Genomic DNA, 25,433 nt, shown 5'->3' with positions numbered 1-25,433 from the left:
GGCGTTGGTCAATCATAGGGCACTCATAGACAAACAAGCATTCACATTTGGGGATAATTTAGAAACGTGGTAAATGAAAACAACTCCAGGAAAATACATCTGCAACTGTAGTTGCATAGCATGCATGTGTTTTGTGTACCACTTGTGTGCGTCCGTAGGCGGCCACGGCGGCGGCGGCCACAGTGCTCATGCTATGCAGGCCAGTGTAGGGGGCGCCCGCTCCGCTTAGCTCGCCGTTCATGCCGAGGTGAGGGACCATTCCAAACGGGCCAGGGTACGAGCACGGCACCGCCAGCGGTGTGCGCAGGCCGGGTACTGCAACAAGAAGACAATCCAAACTTCTTCCATCAGCTTGGTGGGAAAAGGAAAGAACGGAGAAAGCATTTAATTACAGATAAGCTAACAGTCAGCCTAGCTTTTCTCTATTTCTACTACTACTGCACTACTACACAATTATTTTTTTTCGTCATCATGCGTGGAATCTCTCACATTATAAAAATTGGCTATTGAATACAAATTGATGTACTTATAGAATGCAATTTGCAAATTGCAAAGGTTGAAAAATAAACAAACCCAGCTTCAGTTCAGTCGGTCAGTCGGCTTTAGTTTTTTATATACATGTAAATTTCATTTATTTATGTACTGTCTATAGTGTCTAGCTCAGTTCAGTACTTAAAGTACAGTGCAGATGTTTACATGTCACTCTTTCATGAAATGTATGATAAAGCCACAGATTTGTTTGAATTGTTGTTAAAATCAGATTTATGACTTACTGACTGACTTAAAGCGGAAGTCAACCCAACCATATTTTTTTCAAGAATACACGGCATTCTGATTAATTTTGCGTTTGTGGAATTTACGTTAAGCAGCAAAATGCACTCGTTTTTAGCCATCTCAGGGGGCGGCCATTTTGTCTTCTGTCGACTGAAAATGACATCACAACTGCTCACAACGACCAATCACGGCTGACCTGTTTTCTGAATCTGAACCGTGATTGGACGTTGTGAGCAGTTGTGATGTCATTTTCAGTCGACAGAAGACAAAATGGCCACCCCCAGAGATGGCTAAAAACAAGTGAATTAACACTTATTCCACAACACAATATTTATCAGAATGCCCTGTTTCAACTAATGGGCTTGCATAGAACATAGTCTTAAAAAAAAAATGTTTGCGTTGACTACCGCTTTAAGTTTCCACCACGCTTCTTTGGTTGAATTTTGTGAAGTTGTCAAAGTGCTAAACTGTCTTTCATATTAATTTATGATTCCTTTGCCTTCATTATGGTGTGAGCCTAACCTATAATACCAAAACCTTTATGTATAATAATGAATGATGCATATTAAGACGCATTATTGAGCAAAAATAATTGCATTCAGTTTATTTTTCAAAATAGTCCAGCCCTAGTTAAGATGTTAAAATGTGTGTAACCTGCTACAAATCACAAAACACTTACCTAGCGTCTCGACTCCTGCTGGCTTACTTGGAGCTGCCCTCAGGCTGGTGGTGGTGCTGCTGGGAGTGGGCGCATCGCAGCGGGATGTGGGTGTGCTGGACTTGGAAACTGGTGTTGTGGATTTTTCATTCTTCTCCAGGAAAAAAAGGCAAGTTTTAAAAACTGCTATATCAGCTGAAATGTGTAAAACTAGTAATAGGACAAAACTGACACCACTAGGTTTTCATCTATGATACTTACCCCATAAACGTTTTTTTTCCCCTAAAAATAGAAACTACCTAGAGAAATGATACAAAGAAGATCAGACGACTCACCAAATTAGTCTCTTTGGATTTGGATGAAGGGGTGCTGCTGGAGGAGGCGACAGAAGAGGGACTCAGGGGTGCATCCTTCTTCAGCAGGCGACTCTTGTCCAATCCGTTCTCCCGAGGAGAGTGGGCGGGACTTCCTCTGGGAGAGGCTGGATCCTGGGGTGGTTGTTTGGAAAGCTGTTTCATTTTGCTGATCGAGAATCTCACAAGACGTTATGATTGTCATACCTCATTGGACACGTCCACTACCAAGTTGTCGTCACTCTTCTCACCGTCACTCTCCTAGTAGATTTTCATACAGAAATAAATAAACTATTGCGCTTCCTATTTTGAATAAAAATATGCATTGTCAAGTTTCATGGAATTTGGTCCTTGCAATAGAAAATAAATATGTTCACGGCAACCGTGGAACAAAAACCTACATAGCGTGTAGAGCTCAACTCTTTATCGTCTGTCTTCTGCTTTTTGCTGTCGACAGAGTAATCGGCAGAACCTCGATGCTTCTCTCCAGTCCGGAAACTGGCAGACGGAGACACAGATGAGCTCTGGAAGAAATAACAACTTCACACTGAACACACATTGAAAGTGAAAGTGAAAGTGAACGACAGACATTTCCATAATAAAGTTTTCCACCACAATAATTTAATGTGGAGCTCCAGCCTATGTTGGAGCTTCCAATGGACAATATGATTTACTGTACTTTGGTTACATTGTCTTTGGTTGTCATTATTTATGAATGTTCAATTTAAGATTGAAGTGGGATCCGCTAAGAATTCACTCATGAAAATTTTCCGCAATGGAAGCAAAGGCTTACGTTCATGTAACATAGCAAAAGTCCAATTTCTTGCGTTGGAAAACCTCCAAATCAATATATGGTATTGTTTGTCTCTATGTGCCCTGCGATTGGCTGGCAACAAGTCTAGTGTGTAGCCCCTCCCTTGTAAATTCAGATGGGGTATCAATCCAGCTCACTCATGACCCGAGTGAGGATAAGCGGTATAGAAAATGGATGGATGGATTTTTTTTTTTTTTTTTTTACAAAAAGGGTACAGTATCTGCAGGCTTAAAGCGGAAGTCAACCCAAACATATTTTTTTCAAGAATATGTTCCCAGCAGGCCCACTAGTTGAAACAAGGCATTCTGATTAATATTGCATTTGTAGAATATAAATTGAGCAGCAAAATGGACTCCTTTTTAGCCATCTCTGGGGGCGACCATTTTGTCTTCTGTCGACTGAAAATGACATCACAACAACCAATCACGGCTGACCTGTTTTCTGAATCTGAGCCATTTTCAGTCGACAGAAGACAAAATGGCCGCCCCCAGAGCTGGCTAAAAACAAGTGCATTAACACTTATTACACAAACGCAATATTTATCAGAATGCCCCGTTTCAACTAGTGTGCTTGCATAGAACATGAAATAAAAATGTTTGCGTTGACTTCCCCTTTAAGGACACCAGTTTCAAGACCTTCATTTTTTTTATATACGGCCTGGTACCAGGCCATGGCCCGGTGGTTGGGGACCACTTTCCCTAGAGGATGCGTTTGTTAACATGTCTTACTCTTTTACAAACAACATATGGACTTGAATAGTTGTGCTGGAAAGTGTATAAACATTAATCGGACACTTCTCTTCAAATGGCGTCTCTTGCTGGCTCTTCTCACCCGCAGCCGACCAACAGAGAGAAGTCAAATAAAGCAGGACCTTTAACTCGACCTTTCCGCTAACGCACGCTTGTAACCTTTCCACTGCCCTTCGCCGTGATGCAGGTGTTGATGATAAGGATCCTGCGAGGGAGGTGCAGGGTTTGGCGCATGTGTGCGTGTAGTAGCACTGTTACATTTTTGTGCTCCACAAATTAATCATAATCACTACAATTATCTATATTATTATAATAATCTATATTACCATATATGTCAAATCAAACAGCAGTTTAATGCAAAATAAAAGGATGATTATAGAGAAAATGCAGAGATGTAGCAAGGTGGGCAGAGGAAAAATGGGCCTAATAGTGGAACATAAGAAGAAAAATGGACGCATACAACTTTGCTGAGTGAATACCGAGGCGAGTGCAGCAACAAATGGCAGAAAAGACACCTTTCCATCTGATTTGGGCTCATCGTTAATACTTCAAGGGGGACTCATCAAGGTCTTGCAATGCATTTTTGAATTCATGTTCGCCATAATCATGTCCTTGCACTCTGCGTTCTATTAGAAATTTGAACAAGCTATTTTTATTTCTTTACTTTTAAATGTTTTTAGCTCTTTGGTTTGTGAATGCCTCTAAAGTGTTGAACTTTTAATTATGTGAAGCACGTTGAGTTACCTTGTGCATGAAATGTCCCATGTAAATAAAGCCGCTTTGCCTTGATTGATTTACAACATCTGAGTGACACTTAATCTCAGAGAGTGCGATTGTATTTCAGTAGGTGCTGCTGTTTTGCTTAGCAATTCATCTTTTAATGTCCGCATGTGAATAGTGTTTACAAAATGAGCAGTGATTGCTGCTTGCAATTGTTTTTAAATCACAATAAAATAAGTACTTGCAAGTAAGTCCAGTTAAACCTGTTTTTTTTTTTTGCCTGACGGGAAAGAAAACAGGCCCATAATTGGGGTGAGGAATTTGTTTGAAGTGACTGGGCTGTTAATTGAAGCACAGTGACTATTAGAGCGGAGGCCATTAATTGTTTCTTATGCGTGAGTTGCAGCACTAAAACCTAATCAGGCCTGAACCAAAGCAGTGCAAAACAATCCTGAACAGGAGAATGAGGTGAGCTGCTTCTATTGGATGGCAAACAAGTCTGCTCTGTTCCCTCTCACAACGACGCAAACACCCTCTTCTACCTTCGCCCGTCGAGAAAAATACCAAAAGTAAGAAAACTCTACCCATGCGCACAGTTAGACTGCAGCTCTGCGCTACACTTCCGCTGGGCACGAAATTAGGCCCCCTAAAGTTCTCAAACTACAATACTGTATGTCCATCATGTGGCGTGATGCGCCATTCACACCCACGTCAGTGTTATCAGTGTACGAGGTGTGAACACCAAGGACATTAAGCCACAGAGGCTCATGCATTTCACACACACTGTACCCAGTGGACTGTTGCCAAGGCAACTGGAGACCGCTGACAAGGGGCTTATTGGTTTCATGAAGTGACTGTTGGCCGCCATGTCAAAGAGCATCTCTAAGTGTGTGTGTGTGGGGTGTGTGTGTGTGTGTGGGGGGGGGGGGGGGGGTATGCGTGTGTGTGTATGCGTGTGCGTGAATGTTCGCTCTCCCACAGGGCACTAATGAAAGGCATTCATCATTTTGGTCTTCCTATTTTTGCTACTGATTCCAGAAGACCTCACACACGCACACACGCACACATGCGTACGCTGCTAATCGTTTCCATCACAGTGCCTACAGCTTGTGAGTGTGTGTGGAGGAGGATAGACTACATGGGGGGGCAGGAGATAACGTATTAAGCATTCCTCTAGTCTGTACCAACTCCCAAACACCAGTGAACACGCAGCATCTAAGTGTGAGTGCGACTGTGCGTGTGTGTGTGTGTGTGTTTGCCGGTTGAGCTCAGGCGGCTGGAATAAAGAAATGCTAATCTGCTCATTGAGTATTCAACAAACCAAACGTTTGCCTTGGGAAAAGGGTAAGCTTAAGGGACTAATTACTACACGCTGTAACGTTCGTCTTTGGCGCTTTCTCCCTTCACTAACCATGCTGCTCTTTTTTTTGTCTCCATTTGCACATCTCTGAATCTTAAAACACACCCAAGGCCAAAACCTTAGACCGTTTTTTAAAACTGATCTGAGAACAGGAACATCACATCCTAATAATAATATTATTAACGGGGACATATTTTAGAAAATCCACTTTTAATTGCTTATATACAAATTAGGGATGTTTGATACCATTTTTTCCAGACCAATACGAGTACGACTACTCAACTCTCGATTACTCACCGATATCAAGTAACCGATACCACTAGTACTTTTGATACATAACATTTCTATTAAACCAATGACAGATACTTTTAAAGAAATATCTATATATCCCAATGAAGCAACCTTCCTTCTAAATTAACAAAATTGATGGCAATGTTCTGTGATCTTTTTTCCATTTGTTCATAATATTTACATACAATCAAATGGATTTAAATAAACATACAATCAAATGGATTTAAATAAATAAATCAAATGAAACAGATATCCAGTGGCCAGAAAAGTTATAATCAAAATATGTGGTTGGACAACTTCCTCTCAAGGAATACAGTGAAGAGCAAAGAATTAAACGGAATACAAAAGTGCTTTCCAATTAAAAGAAATCAAGTAATCCATCCATCTATCTATTGATCCATCCATCTATCCATCTATCTATCTATCGATATCTATTGATCCATCTATTCATCTCTAGTATGGTTTGATTGGCTTGGCGGGAAGCAATGAATCAGAGTCAGTTTGCAAACATGGCAAAGGTTCTCAGATGGTGAGAGATGGGGGGAAGACTTACCTTCACAGAATCTCTCTCTGATGAGGTCGACATGAAGAAAAAGAGAAATAAAACATTCATAATCAGCACCGTGCACAGTAATGTGAAACACACAGACAAATATTGTTAATTGGCTGGATTTATGTGATGGACGCTGTTTAAAGGTGATCTGATGCAACATAAGGTAACGCCACAACGTAATTAAGGAACGCCTTTGAACAAACAGCAGCTCGTTAATATTCAACAGGTACCATAGCAAAATAGTTTAAAACTGTTCTTCTTCCACGTTCACAGATCCAGTTCAAAGAAGAACATTTTTTGTTGGACGACTAGTGCTGCATTCCAAAACAAAAACCAACACCGGCACACACGCAGACGAGGATTTACTGTACCTCTCGGGTGCTCTTCGGTGCTGTCCTGGTGTTTCCTCTCGTCTTTGAGGGGCAGCTGATGGCCGAGGGCCGAGGAGAGCGCCAGCAGGCTGGCAGTACCGGCGCCGGGGGGTAGGGGGGGGTGAAGGCCTGCAGGGTGCGGCGTGAGCGGGACAGGGATGGCGTGGCCATGGGAGAGGTGCTGAGCTTGAAGCTGCTGCTGCTGACACACACACGCACACACACCACCACAAACACATGTACACACACAGGCGTATGGATAGTCGGTTGAGCACTTATTCCATATCCTCGTTATCTAGATCCGTGTACTAAGTAATACACTCTTTGTCCTGACTAGGAAGACAATTCCGCACACTAGTAGAATGATTAGCAAATGTCTCATTCTACTAGCATAAACTGTTTTACTAGTCTGGACAAAGTGTCACTGCACACAGGCCTTACGATGGATATCCAACATTTTTACACAAGGCAACATCTGTGTACTTTAGTAATTATGACAAATGTATTTTTTTTCTAACAGAAGCAAAACACAAAGTGTCTGAACATTTTTCTAATGCGATTTCAATGTGTGTGTGTGTGTGTCTGTGTTGATGCGTGCAAAAAAAAAACAAAAAAAAACTACTCACTCCAATGATGGCATTGAGTTCAGCCATGGTGACCTGCTTGGCCCTCTCCACCGCTTGAACCACCTGCTGCTGATGCTGAGACAAAATTTGCAGTTAATAGAAGAGATCAGGACATATCAGATACATTCAAATGCTCAAGATCCACTGGGAAAATGGTGAGCTCTTTGAACAAAACAAAGGATGGACAAAGGTGATTTTTTTGCCACCTAGTCATACAACAGGAATATAATTGCTCCCCTCCTGGGACTCTGTCAAAGACCAAATAAGACTTTCCAATAATACACAAAGTAGCACCTTACAGAATCTCTCCTATCGGAGGATTAATGTATGACCTTGATGCTCTAGAGTATGTGTGGGACGTCGCAGCTTTAGCTCACTTGACTATTAAACAAGGGGGGGCATATGGCCCAGGTGTAATATATTAGCTAACATCTTCACTCATTAATGCCTGTCCATTAAGAATGTTAGTTGCACTACAAGCAAGAGAAGAAATCTAATCTGGCTTCCCAGTCAACTGAAAACTAGAGTAGTTGCTATAATCAGGTAAGCCCCAGTTTGAATGACCTCTAGTCCTGACTTGTGAGAAGAAACTGTAAAAAGATTATCAATATTGACCAATATATCAAAACACCTTTCTACCAGCAAGAAAGCTATAAAAGCTCGGCTCTATAGAGCAGCGGCCCCCAAACGTTTTAGTGTCACTGACCGATATAATTGTATATTTACTGGAGTGGTTGCCCCTTTCATCATGCTTTGCCGTAGCCGTGTTCTTGAACACGCGAAAAAAACAGGTCGAGACACAAAGAAACATTGAACAAACTCTTGCAAACTCATCCAAAGTGTAATGAAATAGAGAAGCACGGATCCAGAGATTCTTCCAGGTTCATCACCGGAAAGTAGGCCAGAGATGAAAGAGACTATCAGGGGTGAAAATGAACAAGTTTGCAGGGATGAAGTGTAGCTGCAGCGTCTATCCTGCCTCCATGCCGCACAACCTTCATCTGCAGAAAATAACATCTTTAGCCACTATTAATTACAGTTCATTGTATACCACAGGTGGATAATTGAGGGACAACAAATTACTTTGCAAGTTAGTTTGTTGTTGCCAAGCGTTTATCTCCAGTAGACTTGATTATTAGGGTTGGCCTGGCTCAGTGGTAGAGTGGTCGCGTGTCACCCCCTAGAGGTTGGGGGTTCGATCCCCAACCTTTGTGACCAGTATCCTTGAGCAAGATACTGAAGCCCCAGTTGCTCCTGATGCTGCGTCATCAGGAGGTAAATGAGGTACAGTGTGAAGTGCTTTGAGTACTGATTGTAAAAAAGGGGCAATAGAAATGACAGGCCATTTAGTGTAATGGTCTTCTTACTCCCTCAAAAGAGCATCACACTGCTGCAGCTCGGGTTCTGATCACAACAAAGTCATCAGAACATATTACTCCAGTCGTATAGATTGGACACTGGAGTAATATGTTCTGGCTCCTAATCGGCTGTAGAATAGATTTTCAAATTCTGCTACTGGTCTATAAAATTACTGGATGGTTTGGGTCCTGAATACATTAAAGAAAATGCTGATTGAATATAAATCCAGTAGGACTCTGACATCCGCAGACTCGGGTCAGTTAATGGAGCCCAGAGAAAAAGGAAACATGGTGAAGCTGCATTTAGTTGCACACAAATGGAATAATCTGCCAACAGAAGTGAAGTCGGCCCCCAAGTGCAAATGCATTTAAATTCAGGTTTAAAACTCTCTTTTTACCCCCCGCCATGTCTTTCATTAAGGTCTCCAAACATTTTTTATTGATTATTTTAGAAACGTGCTCAAATTTCTTTACTTTACTTTTAAATGTTTTTAAAGTTTTCTGTTAATGTGTTGAAATGTTGCCGATGTATGTACTTTTGGTATTTTTTTGTAAGATACTTTTGTTTTCTCTGCTTTGCTTCCAAATGTCATTAACTGTTGTGTGCGTAATGCTTGTAGGTGTTGGTTTTTTTTTTTTTTGCTTGTGTGAAGCACACTGAATTGCCTTGTGTATGAAATGTGCTATGTAAAGAAAAATGCCGTGCCTTACATTTGTGACCGCTGAGTGTGCAATGTACAATTCGACTACAATATCACAACAGAAGTCAGATTGAAAATTAGTGAACACAATGTAACCCCCCAAAAAGAACGAAGGGCCAATCTCCTAACATAAAAGATGCTCCTCCAACACCTTCCGACAGTGCATATAGGGTGACGGGTGCCGTGTTAATATGATTGCGTTCCCGTTCACATTCACAACCGCCAAGTGTAGCAGCGAATCCAAACAAAACAGCAAAAGCCTCTTTCCTCTGGCTGCCTCCATCCTCTGCGGGCCTCGCAACTGTGCAGCAAGCGGCAACACTGCTGTCTAATGCCATTATTTCTAATCCACTTTAAACCCTCCTAATCCAGGGCTAATCTGGAGGAGAGTTGTGGAGTACACACTCGCCGGTTACTGCTGTTCCCACCCCTCCACTAAAACACACATACACACGCAAGCACTTCCAACTCCTTCCAGAGGAGGCCTTTTATCTGCTCAACACACACATACACAGAAGCATTCCCTGGTAAACATATTATTGTACTATTAAAACACTGTACACATTTGCGGCACAAATCGCATATTCTTCCCTGCATATGTTAGTGGGAGACATTTAATAGGTTCAAGCATATCTGCCTACCCTGAGCAGGGGGGGGGGATAAACCCAGGATAATCTGTTGGCGCGCATGTGCGCGGTGACCATGTGAGCGTGCATGCGCGTCCATGCTTGTCTGCAGCGTTTCGCAATCCACCCCACCCAACACATCTCGACCCCCCCCAGCCCCCACACACACACCCCTCACTCCGTCTCTTCCTTAACTAACAGTGACAGCCATTTTTTTCTCCTTACCTCTTGAGAAAGGAAGGGGACGACTTGGGCGCAGATTGCGTTCAGCCGCTTGACAATCTCCGCCTGAAAGACAGAGAAGTGGGCACGTAAACACAAGCGACTGATAACGATAAACACTACGCACACGCCACAAATGCTGCCATCTAGTCGATTCCGAAACGTAAATAGCGACATAAACACTCATCAAAGTCCGTATGGCAAGTTGATGTGGTATCAGAATGTGATTTACAGTTATGCTATGCTGTTGAAAGCTTTTATATTAGTGCTACGCACTCATGGCAGAAGGGCTTTTTGAAGAAGAAAAACTTGTGGCTCATACGGCAAGAGGTACTTGTCAGTCAGTGAGTGACTTGAAAAGTGCAGGCCTAATGCATAAAATACATCTATGATTAATTGAATGCATTAGGGAAAAAAAACACTTCATTAACTGCTGAACAATCTAATGAGAAGTAATGCAAATCTGTCTTGAACAAAGATACAGTAGGCATTGATTTGTATGACATTGATCCCTAGGGATGGACATTTGATTCCATGTTACTGATCGATGGATTATTTTTGAACGGGACAACAACTTTAAAATATAACTTCTTGATATTTATGGCAACAATGTTAATTAGCACAACAAAGCAAGCAAGTTGCTTGATCCAAAACGTTGTTGCCGAGTTGTTTTTACTAATATCTTTAAAGTGAGGGACAATAAAAGGAACTATTTGCTCTCTGTAAACTCGTATTTCTTTGTTGAGACGCCACACTTCACAACAGCAAAACTTTAAATCATTTTTGTTGAATCCATCTTGAAATTTTATTGAAGTTTGTTGCGTTGAAATGTGGAGTTCACCCAATTTTGTTTTTTCCTGGGGAGAGTGAATCAACAGTACCACAGCTGGTTTTCAGTCAAGTAGTGCATTGCATTTTGCCTCAATAGCTTCAAAACATGACTAATAATACACAATTACAGAGAAGTATTCCATTCGTATCTTGTATTCGCCATTTCTTGCCCAAAGTCATCTGGGATGGGCTCCACCTCCACCGTGACCCTCATAACGATAGGCAGTATAGAAAATGACTGGATCTGGATCCGAATCATTAAAAGTGATCCTTTGTTTGACTGTGGAGGTGTTTGTAATGTTATGCCTGGTGGTAGTACAACACAGATAAGAAGTATGTGTGAAAAGCCTGACTTTTAGGTGGGCAAAACCCAACGATGAAAGTAAAAGTAGGCAAAAGTTCAATGCAATCGAAATGCAAGGGGGCTTAAATCTAACCTTACACCACTCAATTCATGTCTATGACCTTGACAGAGGTGAAGTTGCAGTTGAAGTTGGTATCAGCACTAACACAAGCCGCCAGAGGCCAAGAGAGTGGACACACGCACACACATTTACGTGAACGCACCTCCCCAAGCTACTCTGTATTCATCAGATGTTTTTACTCAACCCAAGGGTTGGCTTTTAAAGATTATAAAGCAAACCCACCCCCGCTAGGTGTTTTTTTTTTTTCAACAGGAAATTGCCTGATCCACCTTCCCAAAGGAAGTGCTAGAAGTGCAATTTAAACCCAGCGACCATGCAAACAAGAAAAGAGGCCGAAGACAGCAACCCGCACGCAATAAAACACCCCGCGTCCACTGGAATGACTCCTGTATGAATTTGTATGAATGACGACGTACTGCGCCATATAAAAAAACAATTTCTTTGCTATGCTGCATACCGGAAGAGGCAATTACACAATTTTGTGGATCTTGGAGTGACGCCCATTTTGGGGGGGGGGTCAATTAACGGCCCAAGGGACTCAAAATATCCATATCTGTTGGGACCTAATATTTACATATCGTCGCTTTCCGGTGAAAAACACTTATGTACATTTTTTTTTCAATTTTATAATTTTTACGTGAATGGTGTTTCCGCGTTACAGACATCACAATAAAGTGAAAATTACATTTTTTTTTCCAAAATTGGACACAATTTTTTTTCAAAGGACAGTAACTGTAATGGCAGAAATTCTGTTTTACCATTAGCTTCAACGTTGATTCCACTTTTGGCGTTCTTGTAAAAGATGTAAAATATAGAGTATTTAAATCCTGCTGTAATCGAGTAGGACTGTGTTTTGACTCTCGGTGCCACTGTAGGTTACAGTAAAGGCAGTGGCTCACTGTCGACCACTTATCGCAGTGGATGTCGCTTGAAAGTGTAAAAAAAAAAAAAAGCAGCAATGCCTCCCGCCTTAACAGCTCACATCCGATAAATGAAACCAGGCAGGCGCCCTGAGTCAGATTGGGTCAGAGAGAAGATCAAATGTCCATCTCCCCAGTGGAACTTTGTAAGCATCACATCAGCACCTCTTTTCACCACCAGCTAATACACCTAATGGACCCCTCTGTATGAACGCTGCATTCCCCTGGGACTGACTGACAGACCCTGCGTGTGTGTAAGGCAGTGTGAGGCCAGGCAAGGGAAACGAGTTGTGGAACAAAGGGCACCACACAGAATGTCAAACTGCAGGATAAAAGCATAGATATGACACGGCCAACGCTCACCTTGTTCTCTTTTAAAACAGCATTCTCTTCTGGCAAGCATACATAATGGTGAGTTTTTTCTATTTGGGCAACGGGTGAAATGCTAAAAGCTGCAAACCTCAAAAGGTGAAGGAGGACATATGTTAAGTTGCAGAAGAAGTGAGAGTTAGGCCTTTGGTCAGAACCGAGAAATGCCAACATCATCACAAAATGTAGATGGAAAAAGATTTGAGGGTTTCAGAGTGGTTTAAAAAAGGAACACCCAACAAGTGCATATGTTTAGACCAACGCCGACCATGCCTAAAACTAAACCCAGTTGTATCTGGACGTTTTTGTAGCCCCCTTTCAGTTCTTCTTTTAGGCTGCTGTCACATTAGCGTCCTTTGGTGTGTAATCGGATCTAATCGTAATCTAATTTAATCCTTTGATTTGTTTTCCCTCTTGGCATAAACAGTTACTCAGGTGCTGACCAAATAAATAAACCGCCATGAGACTATCTCTTAGGTTGTGTTCAAAACAAACTCTGGTGGATTTGTGATAAAAAAGCGAATTGACAGGAATCAGATCCAGGTAACAAATGAATGAATCATGTAAAACTCTGAACAACAGAAACCGACAAAACCATTGGTTTAATAAACACGCCTGGCCCTGTTTTCGTAGACGGGTGCCCGTGCGCTCTGCGTAAAAATGGGTGCATTTTACTCACTAGTCTGCATACAAAACCTTTACCCCCTCTTGTGAGCCTACAACCAATAAGAGAAGTAAAGAAAGATTTTTTTTTTTTAGACACATCCTGGTTCCTTTGGTTTGTTTTACAGCGTGAAAGGAAACCTGTACAAGGCGAAGAAGCGGGTGAGATTCACAAATCTATCATTACTGAGTCAGACCGGCGAAAGTAAACTATAAATATGTGTGAAAGCAGCCTGAGTTTGCTTTCGCTTTCTGAGAAGTGCATTTGTGGTCGGTGCATCCGGTTCGACTGACTGCTAAGGTTAGATCACCTGTCGGCGCACTTCAGGCACCAAAGTTATTCCAGGTAATTTAAAGTCGTTTTAATTTTCTATCCAAATCTATCTCCAATAGTGGCACTGAATGCTAAAATCACTTTAAATCTTTCAAGTGAATCGAATGCATCCCCATCTGCCGCAGTAAATGAGTTGTCAGCCCTGGTTGAGAACGCTGCCATTCCTCACTATCACGCCGTCTTATTACTTCCGCCTCTCGCCACCCGTCCATCGCTTGCTTTATTTCTCTTTCAGTCACACTAATTTGCAATTGATTAGCTGTCTTCTTGTAGCTCAGTCGCCGGATCCAAAGGCCTCGCGGTCCCCTGTCTCCCTTCCCTTCCTACCGCGCTCCTCGCCAGCCTGAGCTCAGTCCACAAGTCAATTTCTCTTTAACGAGTGTTGGTACATTTTGCTCCCCGGGCGACGCGGTCCTTCTGTGTAAATAAAACAGAGAGCCGAGCCAAAAATCAATGGGCCTATTACCCTCGGAAAATGCTAAACAAGCAATATCATAGATTCACTTGGTGGGAGAGAGCGTCTGACATAATGGGACCGGAGCTGGAGGGCCCGGCAACACCCTCGCCGCCCCCTGCCCATATTCAATCTCCACATCCATTCAGCGTGCAATGGGGGGGGAAGTTAAGTAGAATTTTCAGGTATGCTGTTCTGATGACTTTAATTTTATTCCCTACATATGAAAACATAAAATCTACTACGACTTTGTCAAGATAGGCTCTTTACGACACAACATAAAAAAGATTATAAATATAACGGGGTAAAGTCAATCGCGATGATGGAGATCTTGTGATCGTAGAGGTAGGGCGTTTAAAGGGGAAATCAACCGACACATTTTTTTTCAAGAATATGTTCCCAGCAGGCCCACTCGTTGAAACACGGCATTCTGATTAATATTGCATTTGTGGGATATGAGTTAAGCAGCAAAATCCACCCCTTTTCAGCCATCTCAGGGGGCGGCCATTTCGTCATTTTTGTCGCCTGAAAATGACATCACAACTACTCAGGGCTCAGGTAACGATCAATCACGGCTCAGCTTCAGAAAACAGGTCAGCCGTGGTTGGTGGTTACCTGAGCCTTGAGCAGTTGTGATGCCATTTTCAGTCGACAGAAGTGAAAAAAATGGCCGCCCCCAGAGATGGCTAAAAACGAGTGGCTTAACTCTTATTCCACAAACGCAATATTTATCAGAATGCCTTGTTTCAACTAGTGGGTTGGCATGGAACATATTCTTGAAAAAAATATGTTTAGGTTGACTGAGGAAGTCATATGTTCCCAGAGGTCCCACTAGTTAAAACACGGCATTCTGATAAATATTGCGTTTGTGGAATAAGTGTTAATCCACTCGTTTTGAGCCATCTCTGGGGGCAGCCATTTTGACTTGTGTCGACTGAAAATGACATCACAACTGCTCACAACGACCAATCGCGGCTGACCTGTTTTCTGAAACTGAGCCGTGATTGGTCATTGTGAGCAGTTGTGATGTCATCTTCAGTCGACAGAAGACAAAATGGCCGCCCCCAGAGATGGCTAAAAACGAGTGCATTTTGCCGCTTAACTTATATTCCGCAAAGGCAAAATTAATCAGAATGCCGTGTTTCGACTAGTGGGACTGCTCGGAACATATTCTTGAAAAAAATATTTTTTGGTTGCCTTTGAGTAAAGAAGTTGAATCGGCACTTATACTTTTGCCAGCCTTTTTTTGAAACAAGTATGCGTATTTCTACTTAAGTACAGAGTTCCGAGACCCTAAGTACCTTCGCCACCTCTGTCGGGCAGTCGTACTGTCACATCGAATGTCAACGACACATTTTGCACAGAGGCTTGCTTGTGTAGGAGAGTGCACACAAACGTCCAGCTAAAATCATTTGGATCTACAAGACACACACAAATGCAGATGGAAGAGATTCGCCCTCCGCAGTGGAAATCATTGGACTGCCCACCCACTGAAAACAAACAACGGCCACATTTGTATTTGTTTCCATCTTGGCTTTATAGACCGCCGCACGCACACAAAGGGCCTCAAAAAGTGGCCAGCAGCAGGATTTATATGGACACCCCATATTTCATCACGCGTCTCTGATTAGTGCGCCGTGAAAAGCTGCGTACGTGTGCAACATTCCCTCGTGGAAACAAGCACACACTTGTCATACAGAAACACATTAACACTCTCCAATTTATGCACACACATACACAATACAACACAAAGAACGACGCACACACACAAATTAAATCAATAACTGCAATGTGCATACAGCCACACATATACAGTACACACACTATGTAAACATGTAGCGTATACAAACAGGCTGCCACACACAAGCAGACAAACACACAATGCATGGCGAAGCATTTTTCAGCTCCTTTCAGTCTTGGACACAAACACACGCGCACACACACGTTTGTGTGTGCAGGTGAATGCGTGGCTTGCCGTGGCCCATTTCACCTTGCAGCTGATGAGCGCTTAACACAGATGTTTATGCTAATGACACCACCCTGGGGGGTTGGAAGGGGGGGGGGAACTGTATGGTTGCAAATGCTCCTTTATGACCATAATCTCATCCATAAGAGTCTTTTTTTTTTTCATTTATTCAATACGAGGAAGTCCTTTTATGCAAGTGGAAACAGATTATTCTAATGAACAGAATAATAAGGATTACTGGAGGAGTTATGACCAAGTACAATGGGTCTCAGACTTCTCAAACAAGTACCACCTCAAAAAATACTTTGCTCTCAAAGAGTATCGCCATAATGACCAACATTGAAATTCGAAGTCTCAAATGTTGATTGAAAAAGAGTTTTTATGACTATAAAGTGGACGGCACGGTGGTCGACTGGTTAGCACGTCCGCCTCACAGTTCAGAGGTCGTGGGTTCGATCCCGGCTCCGGCCTCCCTGTGTGGAGTTTGCGTGTTCTCCCCGTGCCTGCGTGGGTTTTCTCCGGGTACTCCGGTTTCCTCCCACATTCCAAAAACATGCATGGTAAGCTGATTGGACACTCGAAATTGCCCCTAGGTGTGATTGTGAGTGCGGATGTTTGTCTCTGTGTGCCCTGCGATTGGCTGGCAACCAATTCAGGGTGTCCCCCGCCTACTGCCCGAAGACAGCTGGGATAGGCTCCAGCACGCCCGCGACCTTTGTGAGGAGAAGCGGTATAGATAATGGATGGATGGATGACTATGAAGTGTCCCCAAAGTGTTTATCCCCCCCCCCAAAAAATCAATTATTGCTTTTATAACATTCGTCGGAAATCCCAACGTCCCATCACTGTTGAGCTATTTTTTTCAAACAGGCTTGCCCGCTCATGTGACCATGAGGGGCTACCTGGTCCACACTGGTGACCCCGAATTAGAGAGCAGCCCCAGAGGCGGAGTCAGAACATTTTACTGTGGCGTGGCCAGCGTGACACAGCGACTCAAAAAGTGGTGACACAGTGGCACAAGATGACACTGATGTGATCAATTATCACTGACGGTCGACATCATTTTGCTAACTGCCGATCAACGGCCGTATATATATATTCTTTTACTCGAGTGTTCAGTGCTTGGCGCCGAGGTACCAACTGCTCCAATATAACACAATGGAGTAGACCACGATATTCAACAATCTCTTGCAAACAAAGGGCTGAGTGAACTATCTTTATTTATTCAGAGCACACTGCGGGAAGGTTTGATTTCAAGCATTTATCAATTTGACCTGGTTTTTATTTTTGGGCTCTCATGTCAAACTCTTGGACCATCATTTGTAAGAACCACCCCATATATGTACATTTTATTACATGAAACCCTGACTGTGGATGATATGATAAACAATGACTTCTAGGCCATGTGGATCGTGTGCTAAAGTGTGAAATTAATAATCTTGAATAAAGCTAGCTACAATTTCAATCATATTTGTGATCTGTGTTCTGGTCTTTGTATAATTCGCAAACCAATTTATGTACATCAGTGGTGAAAAACTAACAAACTGGATTATTTGTTATGGTCCAACTAGTAGTCAGTGAATTTCAACAGAATGCTTCTTCCAGCAGTCACAGCAGTTTTGGTTTGAGTCACAACTCTGAAACGTTGCCTACCTGTTTGTGCATCTCGATGTTGAGTCCATATGACATTTCGTAGTACTGAAAAACAAAGATCAGAGCAAAGCAAATGAAACGTGGTGTTTTTCTTTTCGCATCAAAACACACACCATTTCGGGGTGTGAAACTCACCATAACATAGTGTCTCTGCATCTCCGTTTTCTCACTTGCCAGTTTCTCACACTCCATTTTCAGACTGTGAGGTAGATGTGGTGGGGGAAAAAAAAAGAAAAAAAGAAATCTGTGTCACATAAACACATTCTGCACACTCTTAGCGATTCATTTTTGTCACAAATGTAACAATGTAAGGATGTAAAAGCAAAAGATGCGCGCGGCCACATCCTGCTACTTTAATGTGGCATTTCGGATCTCACCAGCTTCCCCTGCAGACACTTACTCAGCACGTACATCTCAGTAATTAATGGATCAATAGACAACCACACAAACCTCAACATAAGGCCCGAATTGCACCATCGACAAAAAACTGCTATATAACGAGGGTCCATATCACAAGTGTGGTTACACTAAAGCTTAACCCTTTCCTATTTCTCATCTATTACAGGAAACTATCCACTTACCACTATGACTCTTTAGTGTGAGTGTTTTATGAGATAGTAGTGGGCTGAACCTTATCAGTGCAGGTAAAGCAATGCTGCTGACACACCAATAACGGGGTGAACTACAAGTACATTCGTGGCTTTTCCTGGTTACAATGACGAGCAACTGTGATACATCTTTTTTTTTTTTTCACACACTCATTATATTCATATGCGCCTCCAAATGCTGAAATGATTTAGGAGACACATGGACAGACATGAGTTTTTTTGTTGTTGTTTTTTACAGACAAGCTTTGAAAACTGCTTTTATGTAAGTGGTACATTACACAAAGACCTCAAATAATAAAGAAATTAATAAACACCACACCTCGAAAAGGTGCCTCTGTTTTCCCCTCAGAAAAAAATAATAGTGGGTGCCTTTGGGTTGCTTTACTTTTACATTTCAAGTGCATGGTTAGCATAGTTTAAGACGTTTCATTCTAGTTTGTTTTTACTTTTGTTTTATTTTTTTTAGTTCAGTTAGTTTTAATTAGATTTCACGGTGGGTTTGTTAATTTTTTTATTTTTTTGAAAATGCTTCATTTTAGGTGAGGTTTAATTACTTTTAGTATTAGTTTTACTTTTTGTTATATGGAGTATGCTTCATTTTTGTTACGTTTACATCAGTTTTAGTATTCATTTCACTGTTTTATGGTATTTTATGGGGTAATTGTGGCAAGGTTAAAAAAAAAACAAAGTCAATAAGTATTGTGTAATCAAGTAAACTAAACTACAATTCCTAAACGACTGTTCGACCTTATATGTTCTGTACAGTTATATGTAAACAAATACATTCCAAATAAACCCAAAAAGCTCATCATGTATGAAAATAATTGACAAAGACAAAAACAAAGACATTTTCGCTATGATTATGGTTAGTTTTATAAACATCAAATGTAGTTTCAGTTAGTTATATTCAGGGTTTTTTCCTGGCTCAGATTGAGGCAGAGGTGGTACCATCCTGACCATGGGCCATGACATGCATGAATTCTGAAAATTCAACTGACTCGCTTTCTTTTACAGGGAACATACTAATTCCAATAAGAATGACTATTATAAAGCATTCATTTATTAAAACTAGTGCCATAATTTTTAAAGTCCTGTGTGTAACAAGCCCTTAATCATATGCGCAACAGCGTGCCCATATTTGGAAGTGCTGACGTAGCGGCCGACCTGGAAGAAAAAAGTGAGGCTTTTCGTACTGGTTTAAAAAATGTGTATTTTATCGTTACAAAAGATAGCCGAGTCTTTCCTCATTTAAAAAAAAAAAAGTACAATCAAGAGGAGACAAGTAAATGCACTTTATTTATCAAGGATTCCTCCATTGTCCTCATGCCGTGACTTGTAAATAAGTCCGCCAAAATAGCAGTAAATCGCTTGCCAGCCCCTCCCCTATTGGAAACACTTTCCATTGTCACGACAGCGCCGCCGTAAAGTAGAATGTTTTATCCGAGGGGATATGCCGTCGCGGTAGACGTCTGAGTACGCGCAGCGCTGCCCAGCAACGCTCCATTCTGTGGTGCCGCCCCTCACCACATACACAATGAATGGCGTTGACAACGGCAGTGAAAAGGGCTTGAGTCTTTAAGAGCCGAATGAAACTGGGAAAAGTCGCGGGTTGGCCAGGCCTGATATAGCGCCTCCATAGCGGTGAACGCTGCAACTGCAGTTAAAATACGCTGAGGGACATCAATCGAGCTGTGTAAAGCAATATCAGCCGCTCTGGCTGGAGGCGGGCAACAATTACCTGGAGGCGCAATTTTCAATGCAGGAAAAACCCTGTTAATGTTTTTTTTTTTTTTTTTTTAAGCACTCTCGTTTTTATTTTATTTCATTCACGGAAATGTTTTTTTCAATTTTAATTTTTGTTTTTTCTTAATTTTCATAATTTTTTTCATTTTGTTAACGATAATAACTTTGGTACAGACGTTACATTTGTAAAGCTGCTGATGTATACAATGATCTTATAAAAATGTTTTTTACAAAGAAAATGCCAAACCCCAGTCAAAAAAAAAAAAACTCTTCAGTTGAGATGTGCTCAGCCAGTAGCCACTATGAGGAAATATGTTTTCAGGATTTTACTTTATTACACTGAAAGAGACACCTTTTGTTTTAATAAACAACATTCAGTTTCATAACATCAGAAGAAGAAAGAAGCACATTTAAGTTTTCTCCTAATGTTTTTTTATTTGGTTTCTCTGTCTGACAAGAAAACTATTCAATTACCTCCTTGTTAAGAAGCACATGGCTATCAATTGAAATACTTACGTAACGCATCATTGACTTTTAAAAACTAAATGCATTGAGGGATACAGATAAGAGATTCTTGTTACTTTCAAAGCTTTTTTTCCCATTACTGTATCTTCCTCTAAATAACAAAACATCTCCTGTACTTATTCTTGGTTTTTCCTACCGCTGAGTTGCATAATCCAGCTCGCTTCAGTTCTTTGAAAACCACTGGCCAACACTCACCAGGTGACTGGACAATAATTACAGGGGCGGCCAGAGGTGGGTGATTATTATGCATTGGTATGGCGCTTGTGGTTCTGCCTGGAGCAATACATTTCACACTTCATCATGTCGGCTAAAAAGTATTTCACACCTCTTGCACTCGCAGAGGCAGACGTGCATGCGGAGGTTGATGGGGTTTACCTGTGGTTAGTCACCAGTGTATAATAGGCGAAACTAGGGCGAACGTGGCCTCGGCACAATGGTTGTCCAGTAACTGTTTATGTTTTGTATCATGTCAATGTAATGCATATTTCATTGAAATATGGGTAGTATAGTGGAAGTCCAATTGGGTCCCTTAAGGCAGAGGTTCTCAAACTGGGGTCCCAGGACTCCTGGGGGAACCAAAAGAAGTTTCCAATAGCCGACGATGTCGTGTCATTTAAAAAAAAAAAGTGTGTATCTACTGTATGTTTTACAGTATCGCAGTTTGCGAGTCAAGATTTGCATTTTGTGCCTCGCCAAAACACGTTGCGTGACTAGACAAATGATAAATTGAGAATCAGAGATTTGTAAGTTTATCTGATCACTGAAAGGCGCAGACAGGCCTAAAAAGCTGTGCTTTACACACGCGCATTAATGTTGCGCAACACACATAACCTACATGCGTGTAGTGGGTCGTGGCAAGCTCAATGTTATTTGCGCCACACTAGGTAGCTCGCAACGATCTTTAGCCTATTTTCCATTAATTGAATGTTTATTAGTGTATTGGGGAGAATTTTTAGGGTTTCATCATTATTATTTATTCTCAGTGCATTTAAATGGGCGGCGTCAATTATACACAAATTTAGGCAATTTGTTGGCCGGGCCGGTCCCAATCCCCTGTGAATAGTGGGGGTTGACTTTACAGCATCTTCTGATTGTATTGGTGATCAGTTATCAGTTTTTTTTCAATTCACTGATCAGTGACTGCGATTTGGACCCTAATGGTGTCCACGGTGGACGAGTAGGTACTGATTAGCATCACAGTTCTGAGGTTGGGGGTTTGAATGCAAGCTCTGCATTTCTGCCCACAGTCCAAAAACATGCATGTAAGTTCACTGATGACTCTGATGTTGACAATAATATGAGTGGGAACGGCTGTTTGTACCCTGCGATTGGCCCATTTCTCAAAGTCAGCTAGGATAGGTTCCAGGTCACCTGCGACCAAAAATGTATGGCTGTGTTTCTCTCACCTGTGATATTGAGCCTGGAGAAACTGGAACTCCTCCTTGATCCGGTCGCAGGATTCCGACACGGTGAACTTAAATGGCTGTCCGGGCTGGGGTAGGACCACAAACCGAAGCGAAAGAACCGTGGAAGAAGATGGACAGGAAGAAGAAGAGAGGAGAAACTGAGACAACTGAGGTTCCACTGTCATGACCACAATGGGCCTTTGTCACTCACTCTGCCTTTCTGCTTCAGCCAGCCTCCTTCATCATGTCTCTCTTTAGCCACACACACACGCACACGCGCGCGCGCACACACACACACTCACTCACGCACGCGCGCGCGCAATAGTCTGTCAATGAGCGCAATTGTCCGAGCGAGCGCGCAACGGCACGAAAACTCGTTCCAAAGTGATTACGCATCAGGCGCGCGGTGTGTCTCTTTATACAGTATAAGCTTTTTGTTGTTAACACGGCTCGGGCTCTGTACTTACCGGGTGCCGCGCCGGCGGGTACATCTTGCTCAAGTCTCGAATCATTAAAAAGGCATTGAGAAGTTCCTCCTTCAAAAAACAAAAGAGTCAAGCGTGGCTTGCTCCCGTGCGTAAAAGGTCAGTCAGTCTGTCAGTCAGTCGGTTAGAAGCTGGCCAGCTGAGTGAGACCATCCTCGACCCTTTGGCTGGTCGCCATTCTCACATAGAAATCGGGAGAAAGTCTCACACCGCGTGACAGTCAGGTGCGTAAGAGAATATATCCCCGCGTAGTCGCTTAATTGCTGAATTTCCTCTTCTTAGTGGTGGTTTTCCGCCATGTCGTGACCCCACTTGTCCTCCCGCTTTGGTGGCAACCGGTTAATTTCCGACTTTTCTGCCCCCGGTTGACGTGCACATCCCGGCGGCTGCGACCACTTCAGCGACACTGACTGCTTGCTCGGCCCCCCTCCTCGCCGAACCACACTTTACAAGCAGCCAGTCAAAAACGAGCATAATTACACATTCGCGACGATGACGTCGCGTCGGTGCTGTAGTTTAATACACGACGGTCTGCGTGTGTGAATCCTCCGTAAGAAACTACAACTTCCTGGTTCTGCTGATTCGCGAGGGCTGGAGGGTAGGCGGCCATTATTGGCAACCAATGGTGAGCGTGAAGAGACTAGCCCGCGCGAGAATAACCTGTCAATCACCATGGTGTTGTCCAATCACCACTGCAAGGCGCGAGGCGTGTATTCTCCACCCCACGTGGGGCTCCACGTCTCTGTCTGGTGCTAAATGACACAGGTTTGTAACTATCGGTAGATTTATGTATTTTATCACAGACTCCCAGGCGAACATGCGCTCCTGTTTGTTTCTGGCATTTATTTATGAAGACATTAAAACAGTCTGCCGTGATTTCCGCGTTTTTGCATTTTACAACCGCGCAATTAAATTGTCACTGAGCTTTACAGGTAGGCCATTCTGCTTGTACTGCACATGAATAATTAACGCTAGGAGGTGTACTGATGTGAACACACAATCTGAATTATTATCGCTGCAAAAGTGGGCCATATACTGTACAGTAGTGTAAGGGCTATCTTGGCTCAGACTCCAACCTAAATTGGGTTCAAATGACTGTATAACTTCATACTTTACAGCTTTATTACCTCACTAAACACCTTCTTGACTTTGTGCCTGAAGGAGTGATCATTGGGATGACATTTTCTATCACCCTCCCACGTCTCAATGGCAGTGTTCGACATTCAGAGGGGTTTCTTGACAACCTGACAACCCCCCCCTCCTCAAAATCATTGATATGCACCAATATCAGCTGTGTTTCTGTTTCTGAGCTACCAGTCAGCATTAGCTTGTCAGGGTCTGCGTGCACTTGTGCGCACTCACGGCCAACAACAAGGCACTCTAAAACTGCCACGCCAGCCCAAAGCCGCACGCCGGCTGTCACATCCGACTTATTTTCCCCCTTTGCTTTCGCCTTCTCTCTACAGTATATGTACTCACGGCCTTTGCATTTTTGGGGTGAGCGCATAGCTTGCTAGCTAGCTAAGTTCCCGTCGTAACTGTGCCAGATAACGACTAATGCGAACAAAGGCGCTCAAGTTCTTTTCTAGTGAAGGAAGGTACCTCATGCCACACTCCAAAGTGTCACTTGGCACCGTTTTACCCAAGTCCCCAAAAATCAGGAAAACTGAAATGGTGGAAAACAGTTTAACGCTATTGATGTAATTTTAAAACGCAGTATTCTTAGTTCGAAAAATTCTTAGTTCCAAATACATGTGCCTTTTCTAAGGTTGTTCTTAATGTTTCGTAAAATGATAGGTCATTAAAAAATAAAGATTTGCCAAATGTACTATTGCTTAACATTAAAACAAGAAAACATCATTGCATTATTACATATATTAATCACGCTTTTGATTTTACTTGTCCAGCCCACTTGAAATCAAATGATATGGCCCTTGAACTACAAAGAGTTAAACACCTCTGATTTGGCTGGCTTTGCAGGTGGATAATTTTACATTGGATGCGATTAGACAGAGCAGGTGTAGAAGAAACAACCCTCCACACCAGCAGCCAGTGCTAGTATGCCTTCGTCATTCAAAGCAAAATGCTAATGACCATGGAGGTAAGCAAAGCAGAGATCCACCATTCTCACACTACTTTTACTCAGCGCATTGATTTTTACATAATAAGACGCCTCCAACTACCGATTACGAGCTATTCAATAGGGCCTGATATTCCCAAACAGGAGCCATCGAGTGCTAACATGTGGCCCGCTCTTCAAAATAATCAACTACACTTTGACAGCACGTCTCTCCTCTGTCTGCATCCGTGTCTCCGTCCTCTCTGTTGGTTCACACAGACACCGGGCTGTGCACCCAAACACACACACGCACACTGTCCAAATACACATCTCTATCCAGCACACATACAAACTAATATCTCAGGTAAGCACAGGGCCTAAAGTGACCCGCTGTCGCGGCGCGTGAATCCACTAAGGCTCCAAAAAGGTAATATCGCGCCCTCCCTCCATCCTCTCCAGCGGTCGAGCCATGATGTGGGCGAGCAGGGGAGTCGCTGAAGTGAGGGAGGGCGCGGGGAGTGTTAGGTGAGGAGGAATAAACAGATTTATTTGCCTGCGCCCGTCTCTGATTATTTTGCCCCTGCCTTTTGTTCCAGACCTTATGAAACCCAAATGTCAAGTGAGGCGAGGGCCTCATATCGAGCCCTGTCAATCACGGCTCTCTGCGCGCCTGAAGCCCCGACGCCGGATTATTGGCTTCAACACAAGGGCTGCCTATGCTGCCGGCCACCGAGCCTCTGACGATTTGACAGCCCAGGCTTTCTTTTTTTTTTTTTTTTTTTTTTTTTTGGGGTCTTCTAAAGAGGAACTTCATTT

The 25,433-nt window shown here is 42.6% G+C and overlaps 1 protein-coding gene across 5 annotated transcripts in view; it reads right to left on the bottom strand.

Moving 5' to 3' along the window:
* LOC147147207 (transducin-like enhancer protein 4) overlaps positions 1–23,160 on the bottom strand; it is a 32,908-nt gene extending 9,748 nt beyond the window's left edge. For 2 of the 5 annotated variants that reach the window (XR_015086806.1, XM_086030589.1), the window contains exons 1-13: positions 22,541–23,160; positions 22,074–22,159; positions 17,927–17,990; positions 17,792–17,836; positions 10,180–10,242; positions 7,270–7,344; positions 6,644–6,845; positions 6,273–6,289; positions 2,187–2,309; positions 1,993–2,046; positions 1,768–1,920; positions 1,454–1,583; positions 140–351 (exon numbers count right to left, since the gene is read on the bottom strand). Coding sequence is in view for 4 of the 5 variants with exons in the window: in XM_086030589.1 (XP_085886715.1) it covers positions 140–351; positions 1,454–1,583; positions 1,768–1,920; positions 1,993–2,046; positions 2,187–2,309; positions 6,273–6,289; positions 6,644–6,845; positions 7,270–7,344; positions 10,180–10,242; positions 17,792–17,836; positions 17,927–17,990; positions 22,074–22,159; positions 22,541–22,585 (1,269 nt within the window). In the remaining variant the exon portion in view is untranslated. The remainder of the gene's footprint in view (positions 1–139; positions 352–1,453; positions 1,584–1,767; positions 1,921–1,992; positions 2,047–2,186; positions 2,310–6,272; positions 6,290–6,643; positions 6,846–7,269; positions 7,345–10,179; positions 10,243–17,791; positions 17,837–17,926; positions 17,991–22,073; positions 22,160–22,540) is intronic. The other 3 variants (XM_086030591.1, XM_086030590.1, XM_086030593.1) reach the window with 3 other exon arrangements.
* Positions 23,161–25,433: the final 2,273 nt, after the last annotated feature.

The sequence above is a fragment of the Filicampus tigris genome, chromosome 5 (genome assembly GCF_054856515.1).
Source record: "Filicampus tigris isolate MCC_2025a chromosome 5, RoL_Ftig_1.0, whole genome shotgun sequence".
Lineage (NCBI taxonomy): Eukaryota > Metazoa > Chordata > Actinopteri > Syngnathiformes > Syngnathidae > Filicampus > Filicampus tigris.
The sequence above is the reverse complement of the archived record's forward strand: the minus strand, read 5'-3'. Positions and strand labels throughout refer to the sequence as shown.